Genomic DNA, 17,484 nt, shown 5'->3' with positions numbered 1-17,484 from the left:
TATTTGAGAGAGGAGGAGGAGGAGGGGTGAGGGGGGGGTAGCTCCTCACAAGGCTTGCCCTTCCAACCACCCTTTCCCCGTCATTCAGAAATTTATGTGGCATGTGGAACAAAGCTCATCCCCTCATCAGAATATGCCTCTGCCTCCTGCATGCATTGTTGCACAGGACTGCATATGTGTGGAAAAGGTTGTGCATTCCAGCTCCAGATAGCAAAGCACAGATTTACAAAATTACAGTGGTGCCTCGCAAGACGAAATTAATCCCTTCCGCGAGTCTCTTTCGTCTAGCGGTTTTTTCGTCTTGCAAAGCACGGCTATTAGCGGCTTAGCGGCTATTAACGGCTTAGCGGCTTTGAGAAAAAGGAAAAAAACTCGCAAGACCGTTTCGTCTTGCGAAGCAAGCCCATAGGGAAATTTGTCTTGCGGAATGACTCAAAAGACGGAAAACTCTTTCGTCTAGCGAGTTTTTCGTCTTGCGGGGCACCACTGTATGTGTGTGTGATAAATGTCAGTGGGGCCATCCGGTTAGGCTGCAATAGACTGCAATGGATTGCTGTGAAGACATTTCAGCACCAGGTGGAAAAAGAAAAGCACGCCGCTATCCTGTCCTATATGGTGGAACCTTGGGTTACAGACGCTTCAGGTTACAGCCTACGCTCACCCAGAAATAGTACAGTCATACCTCGGGATAAATACGCTTCAGGTTGAGTGCTTTCGGACCCGGAAGTAACAGAGCACGTTACTTCCGGGTTTTGCCGCTCGCACATGCACAGAGGGTCAAAATTATCTGGCGTTCTGTTTGGGATGCGAACAGGGCTCTGGAACGGATCCCGGTCGCATCCTGAGGTACCACTGTACCTCGGGTTAAGAACTTTGCTTCAGGATGAGAACAGAAATCGTGCTCTGGCGGCGCGGCAGCAGTGGGAGGCCCCATTAGGTAAAGTGGTGCTTCAGGTTAAGAACAGTTTCAGGTTAAGAACAGACCTGCAGAACGAATTAAGTTCTTAACCCGAGGTACCTCTGTGTTTTGCCAGAACAAAGCTCGCAACCCTAACTGCAGGGTTTTGGACCAGATGACCACTCTGCGATTCTATAAGAGGATTAGACAAATTTCTGGGGAAGAGGACATCCAACAGCTACAAGCCGCGATGGCTCTGCTCTGCCTCCACTGCCGGGAGGCTACCCGTTGCTGGAAGGACTCGGGAAGGCGGGTCGGGAGAATTGCAGCAGCCTTCTCCGCGCTGAACGCGTGTCCACCCATTTACACGTGAACGTAGCACGTGGCGCACCCACCAGGCGACCATCGCGACACCCGACCCTCGGAGCTCCGCGACCCTCCCTGGGACCCTCCGACACACCCACCCACCGAAGGCAACCTTTGAGCAGGGGCAGGGAGCCCCTTAACCCGGGAGGAAGGGGAGGTCTCGTCCATGGCCGCAGTCAGGAGTAAGTCAGCTCTTGCGCTTTCTTGTGTCTACGAACTCCTCCTCCCGCCACCCTCAACATGGCGGCCACTACGGCGACGTCTAAAGCCCTACTCTCGCGTCAGGCGCTCCGAATGCCGCGGGACCGCCTCCTCCCGCGCGCACCTACGTGCTTGCGTACCCACGGCCCCTCCCAACCAGGCGCCTTCCCCGTCGCCTCTCTCAAGATGGCCGCAGACCGGAAGCGGGCCTTACGGTCCCTCCCCTTCCGGAAGCAGCTGTCAGGGTGATCCGCTCAGAGGGCGCAAGATGGCAGCGGCCTCTGTGACCGTGGCGGTGGCGGCGGCGGCGGCGGCGGCGGCTGAGCGGGCGGCGGGCTCGTCCTCGTCCTTTCGGCGAGGCCCGGCGGGGGCGCTGCGGTTGCTGCAGGTGAGCGAGACCGGAGTGTCCGGGAGGGGAGGGGCTTCGCAGCGGCGGTTGGCCTGGGGAGGCGGCTAGTCCTCAGTGAGGAAGAGGAGGAAGGTGCCGGCCAGTCCTGTCCTCCGCCGTCCCTGGGCGGCTGGGCCCGACCCTGGAGGCTTTTGCCGAGGGAGCAACAGAAGCAGCGTCCTCCCGGCCGCCCATAGCTGTCAACGTTTTCCTTCTTTTAAGGGAAATTCCCTTATTCCGAATAGGATTTCTCGCGAGAAAAGGGAAAAGTTGGCAGCTATGCGGCCGCCCCGCTCCCCATCTTCATTCCTGACCGCTGTAGCCGGAGGGGCGGATGGGGACTCTGCTTGCAGCGGCGAGGGGCTGGAGGGGCAGAGGCTGATGATGCCTGGGCTGCCAAATGGAATAAAATTTGGAGGGGGCACTGAATGGCATTGAGGGGGAGGGAGTGAAGGGCCCTTGGCCCCTAGGAGTTGGGTCAAATGGGGGGAAGCACCCACCACCAAATGCTATGGGCAGCTGCAGCAACGGGAAGGAGAGAGCAGCAGCCGTAGTCTGCCAGGCAACGGAGGAGGGTAAGGGGCCCCTACCAAGTGTGTCTGCATTCCTTCAAGTGAGGCACCCTCAGTCCAAGCCCCCCCCACCTGTAGTGCAAAAGAGACATAATGTTGATGGTAGTACACTCTGGCTGGCCCCAAGCGCACACTTGTTTGCCCGGCTGTGCATGCCTCTTGCTCAGGGCTCGGGTCTCCTTTCCTTCTTCCTTGGTGTACAGGTTTGCCGCAGGGCACACGCAGCTGCTGCCGCCGCCGCGCCTGACACACAGACAGCCACCCGCGTTAAGAAGTTTGCAATATATCGGTGGAACCCAGACAACCCCGGGGAGAAACCTCGTATGCAGACATATGAAGTTGATCTGAACAAGTGAGTAGCGCTTTGAAGAAGGGACTGGACAAGACCCCTCCGCTAAGGGATGTTGCCTACCCTTGGGTGCTCCTGTGCATCATGTTATACAATTATAACATGTTACACAACAATTTATATGTTATGTAACAATTATAACATGTTACACAATTATAACATGTTATACAATACACACAGCCAGGAGTATACATTCATAAATGCATAATCCCAAATATCTCCTTTTGCCTTCAAATAAAATGGCATCCATCTCTAAATCATGAGAATGAAACGAAAACACAGAACAAGTCCAAGGCCAAGTTTAGCTTGTGGTCAACCCCAGAGACCCTCTCCAGTCACATAGCAGGAAATTCTTCCTGAGGAAGTGGACTTGTCAAAAGAGCCAATATCTATGTATAAAAGAAAAAGGCCCTTTACAATAGATTCTGGTGTCAAGGTATCCACCATTTCAGGCCAGGCCAGGAAGGGCAATTATCAGGTATTGTCAGCCATCTTGATTGACAGACTTGTCATGTATCTGTGATGTTTTGGGGTGGTCTTTCTGTAAAAGGGGGGTAAATACTTTCTGAGGTTGGGGCTTCTCACCTCTCTCACAAGGCGGAGTAGCAGGGAGGGACTCTGTTTGCAAACGGAACGGCCAATAAAGAAAAGGCAGCCTTGCTTTCTACTGCCTGGTCTTTCCTCCATTTTCGTTTATTTCTTTGACCAACAAGGCGATCCATTGAGGGAGGGGAGGGCTGTATAGCAATTATAACAGTGCAATCAGTGGCAGCAAGCAAAGGGCGTTGGTATCAGGTGTTGAGGCACAAAGATGAACGTGCCTTCAGTTTGGTAACCCAAGATGGAGGCATTCATCAGAGCATGGGAAAATTGTAGCAGGCACCTTCAGCAGGGCCACACATTAAGTCAGGCCAACTTAGCAAACAGAAATGTAGCTTGCCTCCAGATGGACTTCGCTTCAGAGCAGCCACTTCCTGCTTTTCAAAAACATGTGAATTACTGCTGCTAGCAAGTGACCTGGCATCATATTTGGTGGCTTGGACAGGTTGTGACCTTGCTGTGGTAATGCAGTGACATCTTTCTTCTGTTTTAACCCATTTCCTTTGCTTTAAGAACACACTGTGGAGAGTGTGTAGTTGGGGGGCCCATATAAGGAAGGAGAGCAGTGGACTTAGAGATGAGCAGAGAACTTGGTATTTCTCTTTCTAGATGTGGACCGATGGTTCTTGATGCCCTGATCAAGATTAAGAATGAAATGGACTCCACCCTGACCTTCCGCAGGTCTTGCAGAGAAGGTAAACTTGTGCCTTGTTTGCTGTCTTCTGAGAAGCCCAGGTGGGCTCAGGTGAACGATGGTCAAAGCAAGGCCCACCTCCAACCTGTTTACATCACAGCCTCTCTACTGTCAGAGCATTTGAGCAACTTGATTTAGGTTGGCCTAAATGGGAGAGAGCCACCTCTCTCCATCACCTGCTAAAACCTTGTGAAGAGGCCAAATTCTGAAATCAACACATGGCAGCTTTTGCAGGTTTTGAGGTTGAGATGGTTAAAGCCCGTCTAACCAGACTTAGGAATCAGAATTGCTTAAAAAGAAGAAGAAGAAGAGTTTGGATTTGATATCCTGCTTTATCACTACTGTCACAGCCACCCAGGTGGGTCCCAGCTCACGAGAGACCCTACTCCGTTATAGTTTACTTACAGGAAAAGTTTATTGAAGATAATTGCTTCTTTCACAGTTCAGCATTGTGGCTGTACGTCTGTCACGTTAGACCGCCGAAGTCCCCCTCTGACTCCTCCCCTCCTCCACACCAACTTAATAGCCTGGCTCTAGACCACCTCTTCCTCTCCTTTCTTTTCCGCAGGGTCTTTCTGCCCCCCTGGGTTCTCTCTTTCCGGGATTCGCCTGAGGCTGAATCCTCTGCCGCCTCCTGCCCCCTCCTTCTGGCTTTGGGGCCGGGCTCCTCCTCTGAGCTTTCCCCACTTCCGCGCGCCTCTATGTTTGAACTTGGCGCGCGTACGTTGCTTTTGACCTTTCCTTCGTCCTCTATACTGCCCCCTGTTCCACTCTCTACCCTTTCCGGCTGAACACCTTGCTCCAACCCCCTCTCTCTGTTTTCTCCTGTTCCTCCTCCCTCCGAGAGGCTGACAACTCCACCCCCTTTACTCCGTTCCGGCTGAGACCCCTCTGACAGCGTCTGTGCTTCACTGGGCTTTCTCCCCTCCTTTCCTGACTTTTCACAGCTTCTCTCTTCTCCTGCTTTTCGCCTGATCATGCTAGCTCCCTTTTGGGAATCCTCTGACTCACTGCTTAGGCTCATAGATTCCCTTCGAATTCCGTCATCTTCTTCCTCGTCTCTCTCTCCCTCCTCCCACTCGCTTTCCGTCTCCTCTGCCATCTCCTCACTTCTCCCAGAAACCCTGACATCCATCCCCCCCTCGAAGCCCCCCCTTCCCCCCTCCCGGTCGCTGGGTGCAGGTTGAGGGAAATGTGGTTCTTCCTGGGTCGGTTCAGGATACCGGGTGTCCACGTCAATCTTCTCCTCTGGCAGCTCCGTATACGTGTGTTCGAACTCGGGTTCCCCCCCTGAAGGCATCACAGTCTCTTCCTCCCTCACTGCTTCTCCTGGCGCTGCCTGCCAAGGACCTATCATCCACCTCTGACTCCATACCTCCCTCGGCTGATCCACCCACCAATAAGGGTTTGTCTCTCCCCCCCCCAGGCGGGGATCCCTGGTCGGGCTTGTTTTGGGCGTAGAGCCCTCGGGCGAGGAGAAACCCCCGAACGTGCTGCCCGACAAGGTGGGCGTGAAAAGCCAATCATCAAAATACTCCTCGGGCATGGGTTTGTGCGGAAAAATTGCATGAAACTCCTCCTTCAACAGGGGTTCGTCCAAAGCGTAACCCGGCACCCAGCTATTTGCAGAGACTGGAGTGCCTTCCCTGGCGAGAAAATATTCAACTCCCTCCTCCCCCCATCGTGAATCCAGTATCTCTGTGACCTCATTAAGAGGTTCTGGTCTTGGCGACTCCCCTCCCTCAGGCGCCCTTCTACGTGGCTCTGGAGGTGCTCCTGACTCTTGAAACCTGTGTGGGGCTTTGTAGGGAGTGAGCACCGACCTATGAAAGACCGGGTGCACCCTGGAGCCCTCCGGAAGGGCTAGGCGAAAAGCCACCGGATTGATCTTAGCCTCAACTTGATATGGTCCTAGCTGCCTGTGTTCTAACTTCTTTTTGGCCAACGACCTGGCCGGCATCGCGTGGGCTGCTAACCATACCCAGTCCCCAACCTGAATGTCTTCCCCCGCCCTTCTGTGTTTATCGGCTTGCACCTTATACGCCTGCTTTGCCAGCTCCAAATGTCTCCGCAGCTCCTCGTGCACCTCTTGCAACTCTGCTGCAAACTGGTCGGCATTTTGAGGTCCCCCCCCTTCAGGTGCTGTAAAGCTCGGGAAGGTTCTGGGATGACGTCCATAGTTCGCGAAGAAAGGCGTCACCCCGGTGGATGCGTGCTTCGTGTTGTTGTAGGCGAACTCAGCCATCGGCAGGTAGTCCACCCACGCCGCGGGTCGCTGGTTGGCGTAACACCGTAGGTACTGCTGCATGATCGCGTTGACCCTCTCCGCTTGACCGTTGGTCTGTGGATGCCTCGCCGACGTCAGGTTGATCTTGACGTGCAAGATGCCCAGAAGCTTCCGCCAGAAAGTGGAAACAAATTGGCGCCCCCTGTCGGACAAGACGGACTGCGGTAGTCCATGCACTCTGAAGACGTGATCGATGAAGAGCTTTGCGGTCTGTTCTGCCGTCGCCACCTTGGCACAAGGAATGAAGTGCGCCATCTTGGTGAACAAGTCCACAACCACTAACACCGCCGTCTTACCTCTGGAGCTGGGCAGGTCTGTAACAAAGTCCAACGCTACCCTCTCCCACGGTTGCTGCGGTGTCTCCAGCGGTTCTAACAATCCCGCCTGCTTCTGATGCACTGGTTTGGACCTCTGGCAGATATCGCACCTGGCTACGTAGTCCGCCACCTCTCCTCTCATCTGGGGCCACCAAAAGTCCCTTGCCACCAACTCCATCGTCTTCTCTTTGCCGAAATGGCCCGCACTCGGGGCATCGTGCAATTGTTGCAAAACCGTGGCGCGAAGCTCGTCGGTGGGCACGTAAAGGGCGCCCTTGCGAGTCAAAAGTCCATCCTGCAACTGAAACTCATTGTTGTCAGGCGACCCTCTGCGGAGCTCCTCCATCTTGGATTGTGCAAACTGATCCTCTTGCAGCGCGCGTCGCACCGCGTCCAGGTCGACTGCGATGGTAGCGCACGTCCACGCCTGCGGTGCGAAAATGTACTTTGCTGCGATTGGAGCTACTTCCTCCAGGTATTGAGGCTTTCGGGACAGCGCGTCTGCTATAACATTGGAGTCTCCAGGGATGTATTCTATTTTGAAATCGAAATCCGCAAAGAATTCCGCCCAGCGCATGTGTCGTTGGGTTTGCAATTTAGCCGTCCGCCAATACTCCAAGTTCTTGTGATCCGTGCGGACCTGCACCGTGTGCTTGGCTCCTATCAAGAAGTGTCGCCACGCTTTGAAAGCTGCATGAATGGCCAACAACTCCCTGTCCCATATGGTGTAGTTGCGCTCCGTCTTGCTGAGCTTCCGGGAGTAGAATGCACCCGGTCTCCAGTTGCCTTGCGAATCCTCTTGCAAGAGGACGGCCCCAACTGCTCTGTCTGATGCATCTGTCTCTACCCGCATGGGCCTGCCAGGATTCACGTGCAGCAGCTGCTCCTCGGAGGCGAAAAGGCTTTTAAGCTTCCGAAAGGATCGCTCTGCTTGTTCGGTCCAGACGAACTTCTTCTTCTTGGAACTGAGGGTGTCAGTGATTGCCGCCGTCGCGTTTGCAAAACCTTTAATAAACTTGCGATAAAAATTGGCAAAGCCGATGAACCTCTGGACCTCCTTCCGATTTCGAGGGCTCTTCCAGTCCAACAGCGCTTGGACTTTAGTCTTGTCCATGGCCAGTCCCTCGTCGGACAGCTTGTAGCCAAGGAAACCTACCTCTCTCACATCAAACTGGCACTTCTCCAACTTGGCGTACAGCCTGTGTTCCTTCAGCCTCTGCAGAACTTCCTTCACGTCCTTATCGTGATCCTCTGGCGATTCCGAGAAAATCAGGATATCGTCGAGAAAACAGACACACTTCTTGTAGAGGAGACCTGCCAGGACGTGATGCATGAATGCTTGGAAAACATGGCTGCCATTTTGTAGACCGAAGGGCATAACTCTGTATTCGTACGTGCCCAAAGGAGTGAACATGGCCGTCTTCCACTCGTCGCCCTTCCTGATGCGGATGAGGTTGTAAGCTCCACGTAAATCCAGCTTGGTAAAAATCTTCCCCCTCCTGACTGTAGCCAAAAGGTCGTCAATTTTGGGCATGGGGAAGGCCTTGGGCTTAGTTAGTCTGTTTATGAACCGGTAGTCCACAATGAGCCTCTTCTGGGGCGTGTCTTTCTTTTTCACAAAGAAAACAGGACTGCCTCCCGCTGCTTTAGATTCCTGGATGAATCCGCGCTTGAGGTTGTGTTCTATGAACTCCCGAAGCTCTTGCAGCTCGTCTTCCGACATGGAGTACAGCTTGGCAGTTGGCAACTGCGCGCCTGGCACTAAGTCAATCGCGCAGTCGTAAGGTCTGTGAGGCGGCAATTTGTCAGCTTCCTTTTCGCAGAAAACCTCCAAGAACTCCGCGTACTTGTGAGGAACCGCTTGCACCATACTCAGATGCAGCTGCTGTTCGGCTTCTCCTCCTTGATCGGTTTGGATGCAATTCTGGGCGCAATACGATGAACAAAAGGTGATCTGCCTCTGGTACCAAGCAACCGCGGGACTGTGCCTGTCCAGCCAACTCATGCCCAACACGATGGGCGTGTCCGATAAGTGGGTGACATTGAAACTAATAAGCTCTCGATGGTCTCCAATTTGCATCATCATGGGAGGGGTTTGCTGCACCACTTGCCCCCCCAGCAACTTCCTGCCGTCTACCGTGACCACGTTCAGAGGCGTCGTTGCAGGCAGGAGCGCTATGTTATGCTGCTTGACGAACTCTAATCCCACGAAATCGGCGTTGCTTCCCGAATCGATGGTTGTTGGAACCTCGAGAAGTCGCCCATCAGGCAGCTGGAGTGTTGCTGTGAGTAAAACTGCTGGTTTGGGAGGTAAAGGGTCCATGCGCTGCAAGGATGCTGGGGACTTCTCTACAGATCCGCCTGGCTGAGCCCCAGTAGCTCTGCTTCCAGCCAGGCACTGCAGTTTCCCTGAAGCTGCTCCTCTGATTGCACCTCTGCTGTCACAGTTGCTAGTGCTGCAGTGTGCTTCTGGAGCCTCTGGGGGCACTCTTTCGCCATATGGTGTGCACTGTCGCAGATGTAACACTTCCTGGTCCCTCTAGGAGGCTTCGCTTTGGCTGCAGCAGGGATGGGGCTCTGGGATGGCTTTTGAGCCCTAGCACCACCAATCTCCATTGGCTCTTCGCCTTCCTTCCCCATTGGTGAGGGGTGCGCACGGCTGAAATCCCTGTGCACAAAAGGGAGAGCTTTTGCTTGCGCGCGCGCTTGGGGCCCCCCCTCCTCGTGCCACGGACGTCCCTCATGTCGAATTCCTATAGCCAAAGCCCGTTGCACCACGTCTTCCAGGGTCTGGGGTCTGTCCCCCCTTGCGATCTCATCCTTGACGGAGGGGCTCAATCCCTCCCAAAAAAGATCCCTGACCGGTAGACTGTCCTTCGGCCAATCTAAGGCGGTGAGCAATGCAAAAAATTTAGAATGATATTGGCGTACAGTGGCTCTCCCCTGCCTCAGCCCGTGCATCTGCCGGCGCGCAATGTCCTTATCCACAGAGGATTGAAAACAAGCATCCATTGCCTTGATAAACGCATCTGCATCGCGACGGGCTGGTCCATCTTCGCGCCACAGATTGCGTAGCCAAGCCCTGGCCTCCCCATGCAGGTGCGAAACAATAAATCCCACTCTCTCCTCCTCATCTCTAAAATCATGACGGAGTAAATGCAGTGCATACACGACATCTGCCCTGAAGTTGGGATAGTCTTGCAAGTTGCCATTAAAATGCGAAACTAGGGCACCCCCCCTCCTTCCAAGCGCAATGCCCTCCGCTCTGGAGCCCGGGGTCCCCGCCTTGTCCGCATTTTCCCACCTTGCTTGCAAATCCTGGCACGCTTTCTCCAAGTCAGCATTCTTCTTCTGCGAAGCAATGACTGCCGTTGTGAGAGTGGTAATCTGATCCCGGAGTGCAGCCAGCTGTTCCTCAGCACTCATGGCTGCCCCGTTCGTGAGCTTCGCAAAAAAAATTTTTGCTTTCAGAGAGAGGGGGACTTTCTGTCACAGCCACCCAGGTGGGTCCCAGCTCACGAGAGACCCTACTCCGTTATAGTTTACTTACAGGAAAAGTTTATTGAAGATAATTGCTTCTTTCACAGTTCAGCATTGTGGCTGTACGTCTGTCACGTTAGACCGCCGAAGTCCCCCTCTGACTCCTCCCCTCCTCCACACCAACTTAATAGCCTGGCTCTAGACCACCTCTTCCTCTCCTTTCTTTTCCGCAGGGTCTTTCTGCCCCCCTGGGTTCTCTCTTTCCGGGATTCGCCTGAGGCTGAATCCTCTGCCGCCTCCTGCCCCCTCCTTCTGGCTTTGGGGCCGGGCTCCTCCTCTGAGCTTTCCCCACTTCCGCGCGCCTCTATGTTTGAACTTGGCGCGCGTACGTTGCTTTTGACCTTTCCTTCGTCCTCTATACTGCCCCCTGTTCCACTCTCTACCCTTTCCGGCTGAACACCTTGCTCCAACCCCCTCTCTCTGTTTTCTCCTGTTCCTCCTCCCTCCGAGAGGCTGACAACTCCACCCCCTTTACTCCGTTCCGGCTGAGACCCCTCTGACAGCGTCTGTGCTTCACTGGGCTTTCTCCCCTCCTTTCCTGACTTTTCACAGCTTCTCTCTTCTCCTGCTTTTCGCCTGATCATGCTAGCTCCCTTTTGGGAATCCTCTGACTCACTGCTTAGGCTCATAGATTCCCTTCGAATTCCGTCATCTTCTTCCTCGTCTCTCTCTCCCTCCTCCCACTCACTTTCCGTCTCCTCTGCCATCTCCTCACTTCTCCCAGAAACCCTGACAACTACGCTAAGGAGTCTCAAAGCGGCTAACATTCTCCTTTCCCTTCCTCCCCCACAACAAACACTCTGTGAGGTGAGTGGGGCTGAGAGACTTCAGAGAAGTGTGACTGGCCCAAAGTCACCCAGCAGCTGCATGTGAAGGAGCGGAGACGCGAACCCGGTTCCCCAGATTGCAAGACTACCGCTCTTAACCACTACACCACACTGGCTCACCAAAAGATTAATGGTTGAATCCAGCTACGTTTTACTCAGCATAGACCTATTGCAATTAATGGACCTAAGCTGATAATGAGCATTAATTTTCATGGGGCTACTCTGAGTAGGACTAACTCCTATCAGCTTCAGCATCCTCTGACCCCATGGCCATGACTGAGGCTGATGAAGGTAGCTGTGGTCAAAAACAGTAGTTTTCAATTCAAAAGCCCTTGGCTTTTGAAAATGTTGATATCTCTATGGTAATTATTGTATGTGAATGCTGCCATGGACCCCATGAGTGGGTTATGCGGACCCCCTGGGGTGCGTGGACCACCAATTAGGAATCTCTTGTATAAAACTTATGGAAGGCATCAGGTTGAGGAACATATTCTGGGGCAGACCCATGACTGCCCGGGAAAAAAAGCTTTGGATATAACCCCAAAGCTCTTTGGGACAAGCGTTCTCTGTTGTTTATAATTAGATCTGTAATTGGCATACGTAACATGGCTATAAATAGGTCTGTTTAATAACATACTCTCTCTCCTTAGGCCTGTTGTAAAACAAGAAGCAAACAAATGCTGAAAGAGTTTGCACTGTCTCTTCAAATTGCCACAAGATTAACTGCTTTTTAAGGGGCTTTGTGGAAAGGGAAGCAATGCTTCCTTTTGAAAAATCAAAACAGCTTTGATGTGAGGATCTTAGATGTAGGAAGGTGGAGATTTTGAGTAGGACCAGGGAAGCGTCTTAGTTCAGTGGCAGAACATCAGCTTTGCATGCATAAGGTCCCAAGTTCAGTCCACAGCAACTCTCAGTCAGTCTGAGAGAGACCCCTGCTGTTGTGCTGACAATGAACCCATGGCCTGACTTGATGTGAGGCAGTTTTCTGTATTCTTATGGCAGGCGGCAGTGAGCCGCCAGCCCTGTTGTGACTTGTCCTCTCCTTGTCCTAGGCATCTGTGGCTCTTGCGCAATGAACATTGGTGGAGGCAACAGTTTGGCTTGTACCACGAGGATTGACACCGACCTTGGCAAGGTCGCCAAAATATACCCTCTCCCACACATGTATGTGGTGAAGGATCTTGTACCAGTAAGTTCACACCTTCTTTGTAGCCCGGTTGGCAGAAGATAATGTTATTTCTCTGGAAGCTGGAGAACTAAGAAAATATAGCAGAATGTATTGGGGTGCCAGGTTTTTGTCTCTGAGATGGCCCCCTGCCCTTGTATGGGGGTGAGGGGCTCTGAGATGTAGGGGGCTGTCCAACTGGGCCCAGCTTTTGCCCCTTCTTGAGTCTGTTGCACTCAATAAATGCTTTTTCCCATTCCAGGACTTGAGCAACTTCTATGCCCAGTACAAAGCCATCCAGCCGTATTTGAAAAAGAAGGACGAGTCCAAGCAAGGCAAAGAGCAATACCTCCAGTCCATAGAAGATCGGGAGAAGCTGGTCATTACTCCTCTTTTCTTTTCATTCTGCTTCATTGGTGTTTTGGCCTGTCTTAACTTCTTCCCAGGGACGCGGATGGCGCTGTGGGTTAAACCACAGAGCCTAAGACTTGCCGATCAGAAAGTCGGCGGTTCGAACCCCCATGACGGGGTGAGCTCCCGTTGCTCGGTCCCTGCTCCTGCCAACCTAGCAGCTCGAAAGCATGTCAAAGTGCAAGTAGATAAATAGGTACCGCTCCGGTGGGAAGGTAAACAGCGTTTCCGTGCGCTGCTCTGGTTCGCCAGAAGCGGCTTAGTCCTGCTGGCCACATGACCCGGAAGCTGTACACTGGCTCCCTCGGCCAGTAAAGCGAGATGAGTGCTGCAACCCCAGAGTCGGTCACGACTGGAGCTAATGGTCAGGGGTCCCTTTACCTTTACCTTTAACTTCTTCCCACGGGGAGGCAGCCTCTAGTATTGGCAGCTGCAATCTCACCTCCCCGGTTCACCCCTCCTTCCTGTCCTGAGACCCCCATCACTGAGAGGCCTGCCTGGCTTACTCCACTTCAGGGTTCTGTTCCTCCACTGTCAGAGGAAGCCCTCTCTTGTCCCTGATGCTGCCCAAGAGCTCTGCTTAAGAAGTGCCTCCAGGAACTGAACCCATTGTGCACCAAGCCCCTGCCACTAGTTTTTATGGGCACCTAAGAAGAGCCCTGAAGCAGGATCAGGTCCATCTTGCCCAATATCCTCTCTTCCTGTGGGGCATCTTCGAGCAGGACAGGAGCACACACCACTCTCTGGCCCTTTGGTCCCCCAGCAATTGGCACACAAAGGCTTCTTACCTCTGGCAATGGAAGTACTGCACAACCGTAGCCATCAAAAGCCTTGTCCTCCTCAGTGAATTTGTCTAAATCCCCCTTTCAAGCCATGAATCTGCCCCACCTCACCTCAGCCTCTTTTTCTGCCCAGGAAGTTGTGCATCCTTCATTTTGCTGAGTGGCAGCTGCTCCTGCTGCTGCTCTGGGCTTCGAGGCTGAGATAGTCTAGGAGATGAAAATGGCCTCCTTTTCTCAAGGAGTCCTGCCTGGTCACTCGGAGGCAAAGCTGAGTTGCCTGGGGCAATTGGGCAGGGGTCTGCACATCGAGCCTGGCTAAAAGACCAGTGCAGTTCTTAGTGGAGAGGTGGAAGCCCCTCTCCAGCTTCATGCCCCCAAGTGGCCTCCTTCAGCAGATCACTGGCCTCCCTCCCCTTGAAGAGTCTTACAGAGCCTTTGGGGCAAACCGAGGGTGGCTCATCTTCAAAGGTCCATCAGCCTGGAGCCAGGTGGGAGGAGGGCAGTTCCATTATGGCAGAGCCTGGAGCCAGGCAGGGGATCTCTATCCCATTCATCTTCTCCCTTTCCTGGAGGGACATGTAGTGAAACAGGAGCTGCAGTTGCTGCACACAAGCTGTGACAAACACACACACACACACTATGCGCAATTTTTGACTCACAAACTTGCTATTTGATGTGGTGACAGTGGTGCCCCGTCTTGGGTGGTTTCAGAAGACCTCTAAGTGACATTACAGTGGCCCTGTCAGTGGCTGCTCCTTGCCACCGCGGTTTGGGATGGAGCTTTCCGTGTTTCAAGGCAGCGCACCCCTGGAAAACACTTGCTAGGGAACAAACTGGCATTGTGGCAGCCCACCAAGTCCCTTTCCCTTGCTTTTGTTCACTTCATCGGAGGTTGTCTGGGTGGATTGGGACCCACACAAGGTGTTCCTCTGGTGGGGCTGCGCTTCATTTTCCCTCATGGCAGATGCTAAATAGTCCTTTGACTCTGGCTCCTCTTTTGCTCCCTGCCAGGACGGGCTATACGAATGCATCCTCTGTGCCTGCTGCAGCACCAGCTGCCCCAGCTACTGGTGGAACGGAGACAAGTACCTGGGCCCCGCTGTGCTCATGCAGGTAAAAAAACCAGAAGTGCCCACTGGCTGCCAGGGAATAGCCGGGTGGGGAAGCCCAGAACTCAATCCATCTTGCCAGTGGGGCAGGGAGACTCCTGCCAATCATCAGTGGGGTATGAGGGGAAGGGAGGACCAGGTATGGGGAGATGCTCAGTGGTTCTCTGGTTGAAGGAGAGAGAGGCTGTGATGGACAGGAGCCGGGATGCGTTTCTGGTGGGCTAGCAGGTGGCTGCAGAAGACCCTGGAAAGAGAAGAGGGAGTCAGCTGAATGGGCAAAAGGTGTCATGGTGAAAGGCAGAGGCAGGGGGAAGGAGTGTCAGGCATTGCGTGACGACTCCTGCCTCCCACCAGTTAGGATAAATAAAGAGACAGGGCACCAAAATTTTAGGTTAATGGGCGAAATTGGCCACAACTTTATTGGCTACAGGTAAGAGCGGTATTGGCTTTAGGCATTGGTCCTATCAGACTATCCTGCATGAGAACCGGAAAGGGTTAACACCAGCAGGGGGAGCCCCTGAGATGCACATCCCTAGGCACTCCCCGAGGGGTCACCACTCAGGGGCGCGCTTTAGGCCCTAGCCTCCATAGGTTTCGGACAAGGCAACGCCCCTGGAATCCTTTATCGAATTACCCTTAAATATTTGGGGGAGGTGATGGCACTCCTCCCCCCGACTCATCTGCATAATAATACCCCTACCACCAAACCAAAGGCGTTGTGACGATTTGCTACGAGGTAGGCGACAAAACCAAATGGCTTTAAATGAATGCCAATTAGCCAAGTGGAAAAATTCCTACCAGACTCCTTGCGGCAACCAACCGAGGTTCATAGCAAAGTCCGAGGGAAAACCTAGAGGATGGATGGGTGGGAAACCGCAGCTGGGGTGAGGAAGGAAAGGGGTGATCTCGGGCCGCGCCAACCTTAAGTGACCCAAGCCCCCCCCCCCTTGCAGCCAGCCGATTGGCTGGCCCTGGGGCTGACGCAGGTTGCACGGGGCTGCAGCCAGCCCCACGCAGCGGCGTAGCATGGGTTTACAGCACCCGGGGCAAGGCAAGTAATTTGCGCCCCCTAACCCGGGGCAAGGCAAGTAATTTGCGCCCCTAACCCCTAACCTGCCGCCGCTGCCAGCTTCTTCTTGCTGCTGCCTGGGCTGCTGCCATGGGGCTCTGCTACAGCCTGCGCCCGAGGCTCTTCGGCGACTCCGGAGGCAGCGAGCGCGCCCCCCCAGATGTTGCGCCCGGTGCGGCCGGCCCCCTCTGCACCCCCCACGCTACGCCACTGGCCCCACGTGGATGTTGGTGGGCATGAGCCCGCAAACCCTCCCCTCCTTATGTCGGCAGTGGCTTTAGGGAGACCCCTGGGCATGTAAGCCCCTCTTCTGTGCAAGGATTCGCACCCAGCACCCTCTTTTTCTGTCTTCCAGGCTTATCGTTGGATGATTGACTCCCGGGACGATTACACAGAGGAGCGCCTAGCTCAGCTGCAGGACCCCTTTTCCCTCTACCGTTGCCACACCATCATGAACTGCACAAAGACCTGCCCCAAGGTGAGGGCTCTGCCCCCTAACCCTGCCAGCACAGTCCACATTGGGGGAATGGAGGGGAGGGAAGAAGCTGGCAGTCGTTTCTCTTGCCCTTCCCCCAGGGGCTTGGCCAGAAATGCTATTGGGACACTTTGAGAAGGACATTGGGATGCTTCCGGCTCCCTGGGAGTCCAGCAGCTACAGACTCTGTGTGGCTTGTTCTGGGCTTGTTTCTGCAGGCTGCTCTGCTGTGTTTTCTTGGGGGGGGGGGCAGCCTCTGGAAATGGGTGACTCAGTCCATGTGGGTCAGGGGCAGGTGGTGGCCAGGATGGGGAACTCGGGCTGTTGCTGCCCTCCCCGCAACCCCATCATGCCAGTCAGCAGGGTTGGTGGTCATGGACTTCGCAGGTGAGAATCAAATTCCAGCAGCACCTTGAGGGCTCTTTTCTCTCCCCGTCTGCCAGTTATTGTGCAAAGGGATGAAGGGAGCTCCCCTACCTGCTGCCACATTTCCATTTGCCTCTTGGATGAGCAGATGTTGCCTTCTTGTGTCGGACATGGTAATGGGGTTGCACTAGCAGTTGAAGGACTTTCTCCACCTTTCCTGTTCTTGTTTCAGGGGCTGAACCCTGGAAAAGCGATTGCTGAGATCAAGAAGATGATGGCCACCTACAAGGAAAAGGCCGCCAGCGCCTGACATCCCTTCAGGGCCTTTGCTTCACAGCTCCACTTACCCCGTCCCTTGCCGGAAGTTAGCTAACTTATATTTGCGGTGTCAGGCCCTGACCGGTTTGTGTGGGTTTTCTCCACGGGCATTCATGTACAATGAAAGCTTGCAAGGACTAATAAAAGATATTAGCAAATCTCTCTCTGTCTCTCAGTTCATCTTCCTCCCCATCCTGTTTGCATCCTTAGACTGGCCCCCTCTCTCTGTCTCCTGCTTGCAGACTATCTGGGACCAAAGGGGTTTTTTTTGGTGTGTGTTGGGTTTGTACAGAATGGTCCCAAAGAAGACAGGAAGGTTGGGCGAGAGTGAGCATAGCTTGAAGGTAGCAACGTGGGGCTGCTTCCAACCTTCTGTAGGCTCTGCGATGAGAAGCAGTGTTTTATTATGGCAGCCTCTTCCCCCACAACTTGGAGCCCCAAATCCGTCCTTGCCCCTAAAGCTTCCACATTGTTTCCTTTGGGGCTCCTGTTCTTCCTCTATGTTGCCAGTCCAAGCCAATTGGAACCCGCCAAACCAGTTGGAAAAGGTCCAGACGGGTTCCAACTTGCCCAGACCAGTTTAAACTGGCCTAGACTGGTTGGAACTAGCTCATACTGGTTGCAACAGGTCTAGGCTGGTTTGAACCGGTCAAAGCCGTTTGAACCGGTCAAGACCGGTTTGTGCCAACCGAAGCCCGTTTGAACCAGACTAGGCTGGTTTGAACCGATCTAGGGCGGTTTGTGCTGGTT

At 53.9% G+C, this 17,484-nt stretch overlaps 1 protein-coding gene across 1 annotated transcript; it reads left to right on the top strand.

Annotated features, from left to right (window-relative positions):
• The first annotated feature begins 1,690 nt into the window (after window positions 1-1,690).
• On the top strand, window positions 1,691-16,896 carry SDHB (succinate dehydrogenase complex iron sulfur subunit B). Its single transcript, XM_081871559.1, has 8 exons — window positions 1,691-1,853; window positions 2,629-2,777; window positions 3,984-4,069; window positions 12,092-12,228; window positions 12,467-12,583; window positions 14,409-14,510; window positions 15,931-16,053; window positions 16,649-16,896. The coding sequence occupies exons 1-8, from the start codon at window positions 1,734-1,736 to the stop codon at window positions 16,724-16,726; spliced, it is 912 nt and encodes a 303-aa protein (XP_081727685.1). The 5' UTR covers window positions 1,691-1,733; the 3' UTR covers window positions 16,727-16,896.
• Window positions 16,897-17,484: the final 588 nt, after the last annotated feature.

Source organism: Podarcis erhardii (genome assembly GCF_964252035.2).
Source record: "Podarcis erhardii genome assembly, chromosome: 7".
Taxonomy (NCBI): Eukaryota; Metazoa; Chordata; class Lepidosauria; order Squamata; family Lacertidae; genus Podarcis; species Podarcis erhardii.
Note: the sequence above shows the minus strand (reverse complement) of the source record. Positions and strands in the feature narration are given on the sequence as shown.